Genomic DNA, 18,347 nt, shown 5'->3' with positions numbered 1-18,347 from the left:
GGAGCGCGGGCCGGGGCGGGGCAGGGCGAGCTGCCCGCAGCGTGGAGACCGGGAAGGTCTGCAGAGAGCGCAAGGTGATGAGCTCGCGTCTTGCGGAGGGACGGGAAAAACTGGAAAGAAGAGGGTCAGGGCGCTGAAGGAGGGAAGGGCGAAGGGCACATTCCGACCCGAGGACTCGACACCGGAAACGCCCCGGGTTACCGAGTCCTCTTCACCTTAGTCCCGAGACTGTTCATCTCCGAGCCTAGCGTGGAGGTAGGAGCGGAATCGACGGTTCCCTAACTTCTTTCCTTTGCCTAAGCAGAAAAAGGGAGCGATGCTGATCTTGGGAAGAAAGAAGGGATTCGCCTAGCCCCGACGGAACGACAGAGGTAAGGCAAGGCAGTGCTACCCCAGAGTGGCCCAGAGCCTGCCTGAAAGGCGCGCGAGGGAGAAGGTGGAAGAACTGTTGTCTTTGGTTAGCCGACCTCCCTGTCCTCTTCCCCCCCCCCGCCCCCGCACCCCGTTCACCCATCCTAGTCCGAGCACCCGGCCCGGATTTCTCTTCCACGTGTTCCTAGACCTCTGCCTGGAAATTCTGAATTTACACTTTCGTTTAGGTGGCTGTCAAGTCTTGTTTTAATAAAAGTCTCCAAGCCTTCCAGACTCTGAGCAATTTTGGTTACAAGACAAATTATTTTTGTTTTCCCAGCTTGCTCAGTTAGTCTGGCGTTCAGCTGTTGAGTCACACCTCCAGCCTAGCATTTTGCTGGTTATTAGAGCTGGAGTCTCCTGGCCTTTGCTGCCCCTGCTAGCCTTACACTATAGTCCTACACACCTTAGCCTCTTGAGTATTTAGGATTACAAGCTTAACATACTAGTGTCTGGCTACAAGATTGGTTTTGAGGGAACCTTTTAATGACTTAGAGTGGCCTCTTACAGTTGAAAGTATAGCTCATTGGTAGAGTGCAGATCTAGCTGGGTTCAGTACTCAGCACTGGGCTGAGAATGTGACAATGGTAGAGTGCTTGCCTAATATGCACGAAGCCCTGGGTTCTATTCCTCAGTACCACATAAACAGAAAAAAACAGGAGCGGTGCTGTGGCTCAAATAGAGTGCTAACCTTGATCAATAGAAGCTCATGGATAATGCCCAGGCCCTGAGTTCAAGCCCCAGTACTGGCAAAATAAATAATAAATACTCAGCACTGCAAAAACCCTTACAGAGGGCTGAGTAGGTGGCATAATGGTATAGTGTTCACCTAGCATGCACGAAGCTGTGGGTTTGATTACTTAGTATCACATACATAGAAAAAGCCAGGAGTGGCGCTGTGGCTCAAGTGGTAGAGTGCTAGCCTTGAGCAAAAGCAGCTCGGACAGAATCCAGGTCCTGAGTACAAGCCCCAGGACTGGCAAAAAAAACAAGATCTGGTAGAGGGAGGAAAGATGAGGTGAATGAAGGATGATGGAAACTCATGGTCATACCGTGAATAAGCTCGATTTTAAAAAAAGCCTACAGAAAATAATAGCTTTTATGGAGTTTAATCCAATGGGGTGGGTGACCAACTTTTTTTTTTGTCAGTCATGGTGCTTGAATTCTGGGCCTGGACGCTGTCCCTGAGCTCTTCATCTCAAGGCTAGAGCTCTGCCACTTGGGCCACAGACCCACTTCTGGTTTTATGGTGGTTAATTGGAGATAAGAGTCTCACAGACTTTGCTGCCCAGGCTGGCTTTGAACCTCAGTCCTCAGATCTCAGCCTCCTGAGTAGCTAGGATTATAGGAATGAGCCACCAGCACCCAGCGGGACCACTTTTTTAAAGGGGATATTCCACCAGCCCATTTGTGCCTTGCTATGTTACAGTTTTAATGAAGCAACTGGGCCCTTCCTTTTAGCTCCTACTCCATCAGATTTGGATCATTGTAGACTTTTTAGAAAGCTACTGTTCTATTCCTAGAATTTATTCTTGTCAATTGAAGTCTTTGTTACTGGGTTGAGTTTTTCCTGTCTTGCTTGGCTCTCCAGCTGTGTGGCAGAGTTCTATGCATCTCATACAAATAAAATTTAGTTAGGAAACCTCATCACTAGAGGAACTCAGTACTGGACTTTTCTTCTACCACATGCCTATCTATACCACTAAACCTTTAGTGCTGTATGCTTTTTGCATACAAAAAAAAATTTTTTTTCCTCCCTTTATCCTTCCCCACTGTACTTTTGTGTTTGATATTGAACTTAGGGCCTTGCACCTGCTAGGTAAGCACTCTACTTTTTGAAACAGGGTCTTGCTATGTATTGCAGGCTTGTCTTGGACTCACCATCTACCTGCTTCTGCTTTCTGAATGCTGGAATTACAAGTATGTGCCACCACATCCAGAGGCAATCTTTTGTATTTCCAGCAGTTCCCATTTCTATTGTAACATTCAAAACTCAAGAGGAATGAGAAAACTCTGTATGTAGCAATATACAAAGACCAATGCTAGCTTTATGTTGATCCAGTGACCTTTTTGGATTCTTGTTTTAGAGACTAGCATTTGTGACTCTGGAAGCTCAGAGTTCAAGTCGAGTCAGGTATGAGACAATACCTTGCCTACCAGACTACAGTTGTGAGAGTGCCAGAAGATAGCCTGATCTTTCTCCTAGTGGGCAAGAGCAGAAGACAGTTTATATTAATCTGTCTGTGGTTGAAATCTAAACTGTGTTCCGTGAATGACTGACTACATTGTTCTTACCCTGGTTCTCAGAGTGTAGGGACAGGGTCTCTGGTCTATCACATGTCATAGTTGTAGACAGCAGTATTTCTTTTTTCCTTGTATTGTATTGTGCTGCATAACCTTCAGCAGGTTTATTTCTTTAACACAGCTACCTTGTGAAAACTTGGGGAGTATTCCTGTCTTAATCTAAGACATGGTATTTTATATAGTACATCTAGTTGTTTATAAAGTACTTGTTACACTTTTGGTTACATACCAAGTGTTTAGAAAATGTTGACTGTCGGCTGGGAAGGTGGCTCAGTGGTAGAGTGCTTGCCTTGCATTCATGAGGCCCTGGGTTCGATTCCTCAGTACAACATAAGCAGAAAAAACTGGAAGTGGTGCTATGGCTCAAGTGGTAGAGAACTAGCCCTGAGCTGAAGAGCTGAGGGACAGCGCCCAGGCCCAGAGTTCAGGCCCCACTACTGACCAAAAAAAAGAAAAGAAAGAAGCCGGGCGCTGGTGGCTCACGCCTGTAATCCAGCTACTCAGGAGGCTGAGATCTGAGGATCGCGGTTCAAAGCCAGCCCGGGCAGGAAAGACCATGAGACTCCTATCTCCAATAAAACCACCAGAAAACCGGAAGTGGCGCTGTAGCTCAAGTGGTAGAGCGCTCGCCTTGAGCTGAAGAGCTGAGGGACAGCGCCCAGGCCCAGAGTTCAAGCCCCATGACCGACAAAAAAAAAAAAGAAAAGAAAAGAAAGAAAATGTTGACTGTCATCATCTGAAGCTATCTAAATATGTGGCATTCTGTGTGTTTTGTCCTTGTGTATGTGTTCACACTCATGCACATGTACTGGTATGTGCTGAGGCTTGAATTTAGGCCTGGGTGCTATCCCTTAGCTTTATTGCTCAAGGCTGGTGCTTTGCCAATAAGCTCCACCTCCATGTCCAGCTTTTTTCTGATTAATTGAAGATAAGAATCTCATAGACTTTTCTGCCCTTTTCTGACTTTTCTGGCTTTGTATTTTTATCCTCAGCTTTCAGCCTCTTGCATAGCTCAGATTATAGGAATAAGCCCCTGGTGGGTTTTTTTGTTGTTGTTTGGTTTGATTTTGTTGCTGTTGTTGCCAGTCCTGGGGCTTGAACTCAGGGCCAGGACACTGTCCCTGAGCTTCTTTTGCTCTAGGTTAGCACTCTACCACTTGAGGCCCAGTGCCACTTCCGGCTTTTTCTGTTTATGTGGTACTGAGGAATTGAACCCAGGGCTTCATGCATGTTAGGGAAGCATTCTACCACTAAGCCACATTCCCAGCCCATGTTTTGCTTTTTCCTTTCATGCCAATAAGTACTTGTAAGAGATTACTTTTGAAAGTAAAATAACAGGCCAGGCGCCGGTGGCTCACGCCTGTAATCCTAGCTACTCAAGAGGCTGAGATCTGAGAATCCCAGTTCAAAGCCAGCCCGGGCAGGAAAGTCCGTGAGACTTTTATCTCCAATAAACCACCAGAAAACCAGAAGTGGCACTTTGGCTCAAGTAGTAAAGCACTTGCCTTGAGCTGAAGAGTACAGGGACAGTGCTGAGGCCCAGAGTTCAAGCCCCATGACCGACCAAAAATAATAATAATAATAATAGTGTGGAAAGCAGGATTGATAGGGAATCACTAGACATGGTCTGATCTGGCCTCTAACAGTAATTTGCTAAGTTTTTAGGTTACTTAAATCACGTAGGCCTTAATGTGATTACCTGTAAAATGAAGAGATTGTAAGAGTCATCTCCTTAGATTTCTTTAAACTTTGGATAATATAATCCCATTCTTGTTCTTTTTTGTACTCTAGTGTGTTCTTGGAAGGTTAGTACATTTTGTGTAGAATTAGAAAAACAACTTTCTAGTCTTCTCAGCTTCTTTCCCATTCCTTGCAGCTCACAGGGTGACTTATACTGAAAGTTAATCCTTCTAAGAATGCTGTTGAATGTGAGCTCCCAGCTCCCTGTTCTGAAACTTCTAGAGCCAAGTTGGGGGCCATAGGGTGGTAGGGACATTTGGATCACTACAATTGGTTCTCTGGAGCCTGAACAGATAGCTACTGGCCTTTTCTCCGCCCCCAGTTGCTGATCTCTCCCCAGCCACTTAAAAGCCAGACCTTCAGCCTCCGTTCAGCTCCAGGCAGCTCTGCCCCAGAACAGGAATTCTCCAGGTAGGTATCTGCCTCCAGCAGGATGAGGCCTTTTTCTGTAGCTGTTTCCCTTTCCACCAGTTCTGTGACTGGTTTTCTTCTTTCCTGGAATATTAATTTTGCTTCTGTCATGTTTGAATCAGATCCATTATTAACTTTGATTTAGCAAACAGAGGGACTGAGAGATGGCTAGCTTGCTAGTAGTATTGGGGAGAATGTTAAGGGGCACAGGGCAGGTGGTCTGCTGGTACCTACGATAGGGTTTGGGACTGCTCATTGGTGACCAGGGCTGAGAAGAAATGCTGTTAGGTGCAGACACTGCGGTCATGGAGGTGGAGCTGAAGCTTGAGGGAAACTCTGCTATCACTAGTCTCTGTTCCCTGCTGGGCGGTGGCGCCAGGCTGAGCTCTGCTGGCTCTGTACATTGTAGTGACTGGGTCTGTGCCTGAAAATGGAAGGAAGTTGAGCTATAGTTGATTTTTCTTAGGCTAATCAGGTGGAGACCCAAGAATGTGCTTTGTGCTCTGCACAAAGGGTGCTGGCCAAATTCTTTTCTTGTGTCTATCTCATTGTCCTTCCTCCCTTTTCTATGTCGCCTACTAAACTGATCTCAGAACTTCCAGGGCAGTCACTACCACACTAACTTGTCCGTCTGATAGGCCTGGTGTGTCTGGGGCTTGTAGGTGGGCAGCCATGAAGGGAGTTGTCTTGACTACTTGGTAACTCCTTGCAGAAACCCTGGACCAGGCTACTGTGTGGAGGAGGAGGAGTTCTCTGAGACCCTGGCTACGAGCCAACTGAGAGCAATTGCCTGCCCCTGCCCAACTGCGTAGCAGTCAGAGCCCAGGAGCAGCAACTGGCTGCGGAGTGCAGATGCAGCAAAGATGAACATAGAGGGCAGTGCCTCACCTTCTCCTCTCCCAACCTCGGACACGAGTGTGGCCACCTCCACCTTCTCTGTTGTAGACTATATAGTGTTCACCCTGCTGCTGCTGTTCTCCCTGGCCATTGGACTCTACCATGCTTGTCGTGGTTGGAGTCGCCATACTGTTGGCCAGCTACTGCTGGCAGACCGCAAAATGGGCTGCCTTCCTGTGGCACTGTCACTGCTGGCCACCTTCCAGTCAGCTGTGGCCATCCTGGGTGTGCCGTCAGAGATTTACCGATTTGGGACCCAGTATTGGTTTCTGGGCTGCTCCTATTTCCTGGGGCTGCTAATCCCTGCTCACGTCTTCATCCCTGTCTTCTACCGCCTGCATCTTACCAGCGCTTATGAGGTGAGCAGGGACAGAGAGGAGGAGCATAAGGACTTCAGAGATGGTGGTAGAGACAGTTGGGACCTCCTGATCACTTCCATTTGGACAAAGTGACAAAGACTCCCTTGGGTTTCTTTGTTCTTTCTGTGTAGATCAGAGCCTGGTTAGAGGAGTTGGAGGAGTCAGGGGAATGCCATGCCTAGAGAGGCCAGAGTAGATATTCACTGATTCATTCCCTCATGTTCCCAGGCCTCTTGAGGGAAGAGTATATCTTGTGTGGTGTGTGGGGGTGGCAAGTCAGAAGAAATACTGTAACTATTTTTTCTGTGTCTTTCTACCTAGTACCTGGAGCTAAGATTCAATAAAGCAGTGAGAGTTTGTGGAACTATAACCTTCATCTTTCAGATGGTAAGTGAAATATGATTGAAATGGAGCCTAGACTTAGTAGAGGGAGTAGAACTCAGGCACACTGAGGGGGCGGGGGCAGAGCCTTCCCTTCTCCCATTCCTACAAGGAGTTTGTCAACCTCCAATTGCAATCTGCCCATTTCATCCAATGTCTCCACAGATAGGGCAGTAGTTGTAAGCCAGACTTGGTAGGAGGATGGAGGTGAACCTTGGTGAAGGGAAGTCTTTCCACCCACATCTTCTTTCTCCCTCACATTCTTTTCGACATCCAACAGGTTATCTACATGGGGGTTGTGCTCTATGCTCCATCCTTGGCCCTCAATGCAGGTGAGAAGTCAACCCCTGGCTTCTAGCCATGGTTAACTGGGAAAACACCTTTAGGAGAAGCAGAAAGGCAGTGTGCCAAAAAGAATCTGACCTTGGGGAGAGAGTTAATTAATTTACTGCATGGGTCCTCCAATTGTTGTTTTTATTTTAAACCACTGTTAGAAAGCAGACTTAGGTCATCTCACCTTAAAAGTTGATTAAACATTACTACCATGCCACACCTGAATTTGTTAATCAACACCTTTCATTGGAGCTATGCAAACGTTTTTTTTTCCATTTTGTGAATGATTTATTTCATCTTTAATAACGAATTGCCTCATCTCTTGACATAGCTGCCCCCATCAGACCTTCTCTGGCTTCTCTCCTAGATAACCTTGGGTTAGCAGTAACCTTTGTCTACTTTCAGTGACTGGCTTTGATCTGTGGCTGTCTGTGCTGGCCCTAGGCATTGTCTGTACTGTCTACACTGCACTGGTAAGTACAATAGTCCCTAAGGGATAGAGAGAGATGGTAAGAGAAGAAAAAAGATGAGATAAAAGTATAAATAGTCCAGGTGCTCATGCCTATAATCCTAGCTACTCAGGAGGCTGAAATCTGAGGATCTTGGTTCAAAGCCAGCCTGAGCAGGAAAAGTCTGTGAGACTCTTCTCTCCAACCAACCACCAGAAAACCAGAAAGGGGACTATGGGTCAAAGTGGTTGAGCATTAGTGTAGAGCAAAAAAACTCAGGGACAGCATCTAGGGCTTGTTCAAGCACTATGACTGACCAAAAAAAGAAGAAGAAGAAAGAGTATAAACAAGAGGTAGGTGAACTTCTGGAGTGCGGTGGGGTAGAGTAGAATAAGGTGAGATGTAGGGCTGGATGATGATGAGGCCAATAGAGTCTAACCAGTTGTGGAGTATAGCTACCTTGCTAGAGGTGGATGATGTGGAAGACCTTTATAGTGGGTATGTTGTCTTTTCCCTGCAGGGTGGGCTGAAAGCCGTCATCTGGACAGATGTGTTCCAGACACTGGTCATGTTCCTAGGGCAGCTGGTGGTTATCATCGTGGGGTCTGTCAAAGTGGGTGGCTTAGGACACGTGTGGGATGTGGCTTCCCAATATGGTCTCATCTCTGGGATTGAGTAAGTACACACCTTCCTCTGCTGGGGTCTGCCCTGGGGCTGAGGCCATCCTAGAGCCTGATCTCAGGGCTATAGTAAGCATAGGCAAGCTGGGAAGCCTCTAGTTCACATAGCCAATGGGAGAGGTGAGCAGAGATATTCAGCTGGTGTTTATGGAAGGCCAAGATGTGACTTACATGAGTACTTGAGACAAGCTTGGGATTGGAGAAAGGGAACCCTGTCTCTGGCTTACTGGAGTCTGTCTCTCTGTCTCTGTCTCTGTCTCTTTCTCTTACATTCCCTCCTCTCTCCTCCCCTCTTTCTCTCCTCTCTTTTGGTGGTACTAAGGTATAAACTCACTGTGTCAAGCTTGCTGGTCAGTGCTCTACCTGAGCCATGGTATGGTTCTACTCGAGCTATGCTGTGTCTTGAGTCATTGCCTTCAGTCCTACCCTTGGCCAAGCAGTGGTATTTCTGCTCTCCACTGATTGCCCTTGCTGGGAGGGCAGGAAGACAACTTTCCCTTGTCTGCCTCTGTAGCATAGTGGCTGAGTAGTTTCTATTGCAGGCTGGATCCTGACCCTTTTGTGAGGCATACTTTCTGGACGTTGGCTTTTGGAGGTGTTTTCATGATGCTCTCTTTATATGGAGTGAACCAGGCTCAGGTTCAGCGCTACCTCAGTTCCCGCACAGAGAAGGCTGCTATACTGTGAGTTTCAGGACTAGACACACCAAAAGGTTTCCTAGAGGCTGTAGGGTGGGACAGGATCCAGGGGGCAACATTCACTTTCACCCCCATTCTACCTTTCTGGGGTCAGGACTTGGGCCTCCTGGAGGCTTGAGGAGGCATGTCTGAGGTTGTCTTAATCCCGTCTCTCCCCTTGGGGCTGGCCTCTTTTGCAGTTCCTGCTATGCTGTGTTCCCTTGCCAGCAGATAGTCCTCTGCATGAGCTGCCTCATTGGTATGGTCATGTTCGCCTATTACAAGGAGTATGCCATGAGCATCCAACAGGCTCAGGCAGCCCCTGACCAGGTAAGAACATCTCCCTGGCTCCTTGAGATGCCAATCTGGGCCCCTAAGCGAAGTGCCAAATTGCTGCAGAAATGCCTTTACAACCCTCCCACTTAGGTCCCAACAGTCTGCCATGTTAGACCCAAGCCTCTGGCTTTGTGTACAGTGCTCTCCCACTCGGCAGGGGAGAGGAGGCAGCCCTACCTTTACCCACTTCCCACCGAGCACCTCATGCTCTGTTGTCACATGCCTGGTCTCATCTGAGTCTCCTAACAGCCTAACCAGGTCTGAAGAGGTAAACAGCATGCTTATGTCATGGTGATTGATGTCAGAGTCAGAGCAGGGTGGGCTTCTTTTTTTTCCCCAGAGCCTGTTTTCTTCTTGTTGGCATATAACTTAAACAACAGATGCCTGTATGTCTGGTACTCCTTTTTATTGCACTCAGGCTTTGTAGAATGGCACCTGAGTATGGCATCCCACTGAGGAGAGCTTATACTCTGCTCTGCTTTACAGTTTGTTTTGTACTTCGTGATGGATCTCCTCAAAAGCCTGCCAGGTCTACCTGGGCTCTTCGTTGCTTGCCTCTTCAGTGGCTCCCTCAGGTACCCACTTCAACCAGTTCCCCCACCCAGGGTGCATCTACCCCTGCTCCTTACAGGGACAGGTTGGGGAGGGATTCACTCTGAGTTTCTCAGTCAGGATTGTTTAGGACACAGCACAGTCTCTTACAGGTTATGCCCCTGTTTTTAAGGTTCTTCTTCCATGGTACAAAGCATTCATCTACTTGATCAAACCTGTACTCATAAGGAAAGGACAGTATCCTTGCCTTCCTGACCTCTGGAGCTAGCCTAGGCTATAACTGTGCATCCAGGTGGTTTCTTGTCAGTATAGCACACTTCTAAACTTAAAATTACTGTTCCCGCTATAGAAGCCCTATTAGTTCTCACTCAGCTCCAAGGCTTAGTAGGTCATTCTCTCCTTCCCAGTACCATATCCTCAGCATTTAACTCACTGGCAACTGTTACAATGGAAGACCTGATCCAACCCTGGTTCCCAGAGTTCTGTGAAGCCCATGCCATCCTGCTTTCCCGGAGCCTTGGTAGGATTGTGCTTTCATAAATCTTGTTCTTACTGAGATACACCCTGACCACTGTTATCAGTCTGCTGTCTTATTCCAGGCTCAGCTTGTGCCTGAAGAAGCACACAGCCTTCACCTCACTGATTATACTTTGGGCAGTGCCTGGGGAGGTTTTGAGCCAGAGCTATGAGAGGGATGGAGGGACCTAGAAGTGGGGAATGAGATAATAACCTCAGTAGTTTGGTGCCTCATACTTGTAACCCTAGCTGCTTGGGTGGTTGAGATTGGGAGGGTTGTAATTAGAGGCAGTGGGCAATTAGTGAGACCCATCTTCAACCAAGAGCCAGGCTTAGTGGTGCACCTGTCATCATAGCTACTATAGGAAGCTGCAAATAGGCAGGTCATTCAGGCATTAGGTGAAACTGTATCTCAAAAATAACCAGCACATAGAAAGGCTAGAAGATACCAGATGTTGGTGGCTCACCCTGTAATCCTAGCTATTTAGGAGGCTGAGAACTGAGGAACTAGGTTCAGAGCCACCTCAGGCAGGAATGTCTATAAGATTCTTATCTAAAAAGCCAGAAGTGGAGTGATTGCTTAATTGGAAGAGCACCAGCCATGAGTGAAAAAGCTAAGGGACAGTGTCAGGCCTTGCGTTAAAGCCCTAGTACTATTACAAAAAGAAAACAGAAAGTGCTTGAAACATGACTCAGCAGAGTCCCTGCCTAGCAAGTGCAGTGCCCTGAGTTCAAACTCTACTAATGAAAGGAGAAAAAAGGTGGCTTGGTTGGGGAGGTTGCTTACATTTACCCTGTTTCTTGGGTTTACTCACATCTGATTGTTTCCTTTCTTCTGTTTCTCTCCAGCCTTTGGCTATGGGCTACTTTGCCTGGGAATGGCCTTTATTTCCTCCCAGATGGGACCTGTGCTACAGGTAAAGACCAAGGAGGAGGGCTAGGAAGGTGGCTCAGTGGTAGAGCACTTGCCTTGCATGCATGAGGCCCTGGGTTCGATTCCTCAGCACCACATAAGCAGGAAGAAAAAGCCATGGCACTGTGGCTCAAGTGGTAGAATGCTAGCCTTGAGGTGAAGAGCTGACGGACAGTGCCCAGGCCCAGAGTTCAGGCCCCACAACCCGACCCAAAAAAAAAAAGACCCAAGTTGGAGAGAGGAGGAAGCAGTTCTTAAGGGAGCAAAGGAATTGATTCAGACAGGAAACTGAGGAATCCAGCTGCTTTGAGAGGAATGGCTTAAGGCAGCCCCGGGTCAGATTCCCCTCTGATTGGTCACCTTTAGCTGTGAACGGACTCACAAGTAGCTGAAAGCTGCTTGTAGGATGTTGTCAACTTAAGAGTCCTAGGAACCAGCCTTGGGAGAGCCTAGGTCACATACCTATAACCATTTCTGCACATTAGAATCCTTCTAGGTAGAAGAAGCAGATAACTAATGCAGAACCCTGAGGCTGGGGGCTCTTAGTCTGTGTTCTTTTCCTTTTTTCTGAACCCTGTCCTATACAGGCAGCAATCAGTATCTTTGGTATGGTCGGGGGGCCGCTGCTGGGACTCTTCTGCCTTGGGATGTTCTTTCCCTCTGCCAACCCACCGGTGAGTGACATCTCTGGCTTCAAAGTTGTGCCTGTGGGGACTGGGTTGGGAGAACTGGTATGAAGGGTTGGGAGTGGGTGGCCTGTGACAGGAGACTTTGCCATGTCTCTGGGCAGGGTGCCATTGTGGGCCTGCTGGCTGGACTCATCATGGCCTTCTGGATCGGCATTGGGAACATAGTGACCAACGTGGGCTCTGGTGTTCCACATCCTTCCTTTAATGCGTCCACCTTCTCCCTGTTCAGCAACCTGACCAACACCACTGTGACCACCCTGATGCCCTCTGCCACCCTCTCCAAGTGAGGCAGGCTTGCTGTCTTTCTCCTTGAGAACAATAACTGCACTTTTGAGGGGCCTGAGGGAAATGTTGGGTTGGGTCTTAGGACCCATGCAGGTGGGTGGAGCCGGGTGCCTGAAGAGTCCCCTGCCAAAACATAGCCTGTCCTCATCCTTCTGCTTTCTCCAGGCCCGTGGGACTGCAGCGGTTTTACTCCTTGTCCTATTTATGGTACAGCGCTCACAACTCCACCACAGTCATTGTGGTGGGCCTGATTATCAGTCTGCTCACTGGTGAGAGTGCAAGGTCACAGAATAGAGAAATGAGGGGGCGGGGGGACGGGGGCATCTAGGACGTGGGCACAGGGGACCTCTGCTAGAAAGGGTAATAAGAGACTCACAGGTGCCTCTGTTTTCAGGAGGAATGCGGGGCCGGTACCTGGACCCCCGGACCATTTACCCTGTGCTGCCAAGACTCCTTGCCCTCCTACCACTGTCCTGTCAGAAGCGGCTTTGCTGTGGAAGCTGCGGCCAGGTGGGACCCATCTTTCCCTCTCCTGGAGATGCCATCAGGTGTCTGGGCTCCCCTCCATCGCCTCTCTTTCCTTCCCTTAGCACACCTCTGATCACCTGCCTAAGCCTGGAGTGTCCCCCATCTCTGTCCCAGCCTCCACCCTCAGAGCCACCCTAATTCAGAGGGCAAAAGAACCTGGCCCGCAGCGTAGCTCACCTAAGCTGTGCCCACTATCCTCCCCATACCGCTTGCCCTGTGCTCCCCCATGTCCTCTTCCTGTCCCCCTGCTCCCTCTAGCAGGAACCAAGCAGGGTCTCACCTTTTCTGCATGAGTCCCTTCACCTCCCTTTGCCCACATTCACCAGATCTACCACCTTTGCTCTGTGCTCTCCAGGATATCCCCATGGACACAAACCTGTTTCCAGAGAAGATGAAGAATGGGGTGCTGCAAAACAGCAGGATCAAGGAGGCGATGGCTGAGGATGGCTCAGTTCACCAGGGGTACAGCCCGACCTTCATTGTTCAGGAGACCTCACTGTGACCGGGACTCGGGCCCCTCAGCCTCTGTTCTTGCCGTCAGGCAGCAGCCAAAAGCTACTCTGTAGTGTGGGGATGGGTCAGGATGACCTAGCCCACACCAATGGACTTTGTTCCTAAAGATTCTCACCTGCCATGGAACCTGTTGCATTTTGGGGGTGGGAGAGTAGCACAGCGTTTTTCTTTGTCTTGACAATCTTTTGCTCTTTGGACCAGAATTACAAACAGTGGGATTACAGCTGGATGCTAGTGGCTCATGCCTATAATTCTAGCTACTCAGGTTGAGATCTGGAGGATCACTTGCTACCCTGGGCAGAATAGTCTTTGATACTCCATTTCAAAAAATCAAAGCTGGAGGTGTGGCCTTATGGTAAAGTACCAGCTTTGGCACTGACACATATACACAAATAGGGTATCAAAAATGAGGGTAGAAGTGAACCTCTGGGAAAAGGATAATGGGTTCTGTTAATATAGCCAGGGTCCTTTGGAGTGAATAGAAATATCACTTCCTGTATGCCCTAGGGCCCAATGAGGTAAGATTGACCAACTCCATCCTAGAGTTGAGAGGCTGCCTTGGCCAAATGTTTCTCATGGCATCCTGTCTCGGCACCAATTCTGTCTGCCAAATTGGGCCCTGTGATTATTTTCAGGTTGTAACACTCACGCCCCTCATTCTACGTATACCTCCATTCTTCAGAGGTTTTGGTATCCCTAGGCCCCTCCGCATACACAGATGTGGTCATCTATGTGTAAAATAGGCAGGTTTTCTGTGTCACTGACCCTACCCTTCACCACTGAGGTCAGCACTCTGGTGCAGAAGAAATGTGGATCCAAGGAACTGGTGCTGTTAGCAGATCCTCTGGAGTATACTGTCCTCTAAACTCCGCCAGGCCACCCTGGGGTCATTCTATGATCCATACTCCTTTCTTTTTGGAGTTTCTCCCTCAAACATCTTTGTTCCTAGGGAATAAAAACAACACTTAGACCAAGAGTCTGGGCTCCTGTTCTGTGTCCAACTATCTATCCAGATCCAGTCCCTCTTAATGAGATTGGAGCCCCTCCTGTACAGAGGTATCTGCAAAGGAAGAGGCAGACTTAGGGTGCCGTGTCTGTAGGGTTCTGTGTTGGGCATCAGGTGGAAGATGCATTCTCCCATGGAGGCCCTGTTTCCCTCACCATCACCAAAGCAACGCCTCAGATTTTCTCTTGAGAGAGGAAGAATTCTTGACTTCACGAACAACATTCTGCCTAGACTGTTGATGGTTTTTTAATTTTTTGGTGCTAGTCCTGGGGCTTTCATTCAGAACCTGAGCTTTTTTTGCTTAAGGTTAGTGTGTTATTAATTGAGCCACAACTCCTCTTTTGGCTTTATGGTGGTTAATCGGAGATAAGAGTCTCAAGGACTTTTCTGCCTGAGCTGGCTTTGAACAGATCTCAGCCTTCTGAGTAGCTAGGACTATAGGCATGAGTCATTGATTTGTTTTATTAGCAATACTGGGGTTTGAAGTTGGGGCCTCAAGTTTGCTAAGCAGATGATCTTATCACTTGACCCATGCCCAGCCTTGACTTTTTTTTTTTTTTTTTTTCCAACACAAGCTGGTCCAGGTGCTGGACCTAGCAACTCAAGTGGCTGAGATCTGGGGATCACAGTTAAGCCAGCCTGGGCAGAAAAGACTTCCAATTAAACACTCAAAATCCAGAACTGGTACAGTGGCTAAGTGGTAGAGTGCTAGCCTTGAGCACAAAGAGGCTCTGGAACTGGCTCAGGCCTGGTGTTTAAGCCCCACAATCAACAAAACAAGACACTAGCCAGGCACTGGTAGCTTAGCTTGTAATCCTAGCTATTCAGAAAGCTGAGATCTGAGGATAGTGGTTGGAAGCCAGCATGGGTGGGAAAGTCCATGAGACATTTTTTTTGGGGGGGAGGAGGTCCAGTTGTGGGACCTGAACTCTGGGCCTGGGCGCTGTCCCTCAGCTCTTCAGCTCAAGGCTAGCGCTCTACTACTTGAGCCATAGCGCCACTTCCGGCTTTTTTTCTTTTTGCTTATGTGGTGCTGAGGAATCGAACCCAGGGCCTCATGCATGCAAGGCACGCGCTCTACCACTAAGCCACCTTCCCAGCTCCACCATGAGACATTTCTAATCACAGAAAAAGCTGGAAGTGATCATATAGCTCATGGTACAGTACTGGCCTTGGGCAAAAGGAGACAATGCCTATGCCCAGAGTTCAAGGCCCAGGCCCAACAACAATAAAAGGTACGATTTTTACCCTCTCACACCTGGTCTCTGCCCCTACCTGGGCTTATCAGGCTGCCCAGTGTGCAGTTCTTCACAAACTCTAGGGGCTCAAGTGGTAGAACAGTAGTAGCCTTAAGCACAAAGAGGCTCAGAGATAGCACTCAGGTCCTGAGTTAAAGCCCTACAATCAACGCCCTCCCCCCCCCCCAAAAAAAGCTCTCTCTAGGGTTTCTCAGCTGCGTCTGCAGGACCATACCTCTCCTGATGCCTTCCTCCATGGTCCCAAGTCACTGCTCTTCCACAACCTATAAACCTGCAGCTGAATACTCAGTATATCCTTGCCTGCCTCTATCCTGCTTCATTTGTTTTAAGTCAGGGCTGGGCTGGGAATGCAGCTTAGTGGTAGAGTGCTTGCCTAGGATGCATGAAGCCCTGGGTTCCATCCCTCAGTACCACATAAACAAAAAGAGCTGGAAAGTGGAGCTGTGGCTCAAGTGGAAAAGTGCTAGCCTTGAGCAAAAGAAGCTTAGGGATGGGGCTGGCAAGGTGGCTCAGTGGTAGAGTGCTTGCCTTGCATGCTCAGCACCACATAAGCAGAAAAAGCCGGAAGTGGAGCTGTGGCAGAAGTGGAGCTGTGGCTCAAATGGTAGAGTGCTAGCCTTAAACTGAAGAGGAACAGAGCCCAGGCCCCATGACAGACAGACAGACACACACACACACACACACACACACACACACACACACACATTCGGTGCCAGTCCTAGGGCTTGTACTCAGGGACTGGGTGTCCCTAAGCTTTTTTTTTCTTTTCTCGTGTGTGTGTGTGTGTGTGTGTGTGTGTGTGTGTGTGTGTGTGTGTGTGTGTGTGTGTGTGTGTGTGTGTGTGTGTGTGTGTGTGTGTGTGTGTGTTGCTGGTTAATTGGAGATAAGTCTCAAGGACTTTCTTGTCCCCTCTGTCCTTGAACTGTGATTCTCAGATCTCAGCCTCCTGAGTAGCTAGGATTACAGGTGTGAGCCAGTGGGGTCCAGCAACAGTGCCACTCCTGCTTTTATGGTGGTTAATTAGAGATAAGAGTCTCACAGACTCCTGCCTGGGCTGGCTTTGACCCTCGATTCTCAGATCTCAGTCTGAGTAGCTAGGCTTACAGGCGTGAGCCACTGGTGCCCAGCTTGCCAGGTTCTTTTGAACTCAAACTTTGTTTCCTGGTTCCAGTGCCTGGGTAGAACTGCCTCAGGGGCACGGCCCTCTTACCCTAGGCAACATTCAGGATGATTGCAACCTAAAGTGAGACAAAGTTCAAGCCAGAGTACATCATCTGGATTCTTTGGATCCAACCCCCTAATTTCTTGTTCAACCCAGGAGCTTCAGAAAAGTCAACAAAAGAGCATATGCCCAAGACCAGGACTTTGGCATAGAGAACATGTCAGGTTGGCAAAGATATTCCTTCTCTTACAGCAAATTAAACTAAACATGCTTTAAAATGGGCCCTTTAGGAGCCAGGAAGGTGGCTCAGTGGTAGAATGCTTGTCTTGCATGCATGAGCCCCTGGGTTCAATTCCTCAGCACCACATAAGCAGAAAAAGCTGGAAGTTGCCCTGTTCAAGTGGTAGAGCACTAGCCTTGAGCTGAAGAGCTCATGGCACGCAGGCCTAGAGTTCAGGCCCTATGACCAGCAAAAGAAAAAAGAAAAGAAAAAGTGCTGTTTAATGGTTATGAAGATAGAGGGCACTAGATCTGGATTCAAATACTGCCTCATCCATTTAACCTTAAGGTTCGACTTTTTTGTTGTTGGTTGTGGGGCTTGAACTCCAGGCCTGGGCATTGTCCCTGAGCACTTCTGATCAAGGCTAGCACTCTACCACTGAGCCACTGCTCTGAGTCCAGTTTTTGAGTAATTTTTGGAGATAAGAGTCTCATCCAGGCTGACTTTGAACCCTGATCCTCAAATCTCAGCCTCCTGAGTAGTAGCTAGGATTATGGGCATGAACCACAGTGCCTGGCATTTCAGCTTCTTTATCTGTTAAACATGAAATTCATATAGTTGTGTGCACACAGGCATTATAATTGATAGTTAAAGAATGTAAGTAGGAAGTAGGAAAAAATGAGGGAAGGGGTTACAAGTTAGACAAGAAATGTACTTATTACCTTGTGTAAGTGTAACCCCTCTGTACATCACCTTGACAATTTAAAAAAATGAATGTAAGTAGTATACGTGCATTTCTTAAGTATTAGTTAAATTATTGTTGTTTGGAGGCACTTTTATTTATTTATTTATTGTCGGTTGTGAGACTTCAAGTCTGGGCCTGGACACTGTCCCTCAGCTCTTCAGCTCAAAGTGAGCACTCTGTTGCTTGAGCCACAGGATGTGGCCAGACTGGATCCAGATATGACCTCAGTGCCTGGGGCTCTCCTCTGGTCAGAAGGGAGGTGTGACCAGGGCAGCCCAGGATGTGACCTAGCAGGAGGGGGAGGTGACTGCTTCCAGGTGTGCCAATTACCTAGGTAATACAAGTACTAGGCGGGACACATGCCGGAGGTGGCAGGGGCAGACCTTACATATGCCATATCTAATTGTTTGTCTTTTTGAGACAGAGTCTTGCTATGTCACCCACATTGTCCTCAAACTCAAGATTTCCAGCTTTCCAAGTGCTAGGACTACAGGTATGTATGTCTATCCAGCAATTTCTGGATTTTGATGGTTCTGTTGTGGTTCAGTAGGATAATGCTCCTGGTGGCAGTGTTGTAAGGTAAATTATCCCAGAAGCCACATTTTAAAATACAGAACATTGGAGTCTTTATTATACAGTTAACAGGCTGCCAGTTTTTGTAACCAAAGACCTGCAGCATGCAAATACACATAACCCAGCTAGGAAACATGCTAAAGAGGAAAGAAATAACAAAAACAATACCAACGACAACCAACAATACCAACTCTCTTATAGAGAGCCAAATTGGGACTCCATAATGACTGGAGACCATCCAGGAGACAGGATACAACCTAAATAGGCCAGCACAGGGGGCTGATCCTCAGGAAATTCCCAGTCCCCCACTGGACTGACAGATTCAGTAACCTATCAGCCAAGTGCCTGCCCTTACCTCCAGGGGTCCAGGCACACTCATTACCTGGGAGGCAAGTGATGGGCAGGGGA

The 18,347-nt window shown here is 48.1% G+C and overlaps 1 protein-coding gene across 2 annotated transcripts; it reads left to right on the top strand.

Annotated features, from left to right (window-relative positions):
- Window positions 1-217: 217 nt before the first annotated feature.
- On the top strand, window positions 218-13,950 carry Slc5a6 (solute carrier family 5 member 6). 2 transcript variants are annotated; one of them, XM_042696767.1, is made up of 17 exons: window positions 218-371; window positions 4,778-4,866; window positions 5,579-6,122; window positions 6,444-6,509; window positions 6,784-6,835; window positions 7,242-7,309; window positions 7,806-7,960; window positions 8,508-8,648; window positions 8,843-8,972; window positions 9,465-9,553; window positions 9,938-10,050; window positions 10,896-10,963; window positions 11,547-11,633; window positions 11,750-11,931; window positions 12,099-12,202; window positions 12,328-12,443; window positions 12,817-13,950. In XM_042696767.1, the coding sequence occupies exons 3-17, from the start codon at window positions 5,730-5,732 to the stop codon at window positions 12,961-12,963; spliced, it is 1,911 nt and encodes a 636-aa protein (XP_042552701.1). In that variant the 5' UTR covers window positions 218-371; window positions 4,778-4,866; window positions 5,579-5,729; the 3' UTR covers window positions 12,964-13,950. The 2 variants fall into 2 exon arrangements, with proteins under 2 accessions (XP_042552701.1, XP_042552702.1); XM_042696768.1 differs by lacking the exon at window positions 4,778-4,866.
- Window positions 13,951-18,347: the final 4,397 nt, after the last annotated feature.

Source organism: Dipodomys spectabilis, unplaced genomic scaffold (assembly GCF_019054845.1).
Source record: "Dipodomys spectabilis isolate Male_0828 unplaced genomic scaffold, ASM1905484v1 ptg000210l, whole genome shotgun sequence".
In the NCBI taxonomy this organism is placed as follows: domain Eukaryota; kingdom Metazoa; phylum Chordata; class Mammalia; order Rodentia; family Heteromyidae; genus Dipodomys; species Dipodomys spectabilis.
Note: the sequence above shows the minus strand (reverse complement) of the source record. Positions and strands in the feature narration are given on the sequence as shown.

Excerpts from the sequence above, each read along its gene's own strand:
- Slc5a6 (XM_042696768.1), top strand. The coding sequence starts at position 5,730 with ATGAACATAGAGGGCAGTGCCTCACCTTCTCCTCTCCCAACCTCGGAC. Across the intron at positions 7,310-7,805 it reads GTACTGTCTACACTGCACTG|GGTGGGCTGAAAGCCGTCAT; the intron begins GTAAGTACAATA and ends TTTTCCCTGCAG. Across the intron at positions 11,932-12,098 it reads CCCTCTGCCACCCTCTCCAA|GCCCGTGGGACTGCAGCGGT; the intron begins GTGAGGCAGGCT and ends TGCTTTCTCCAG.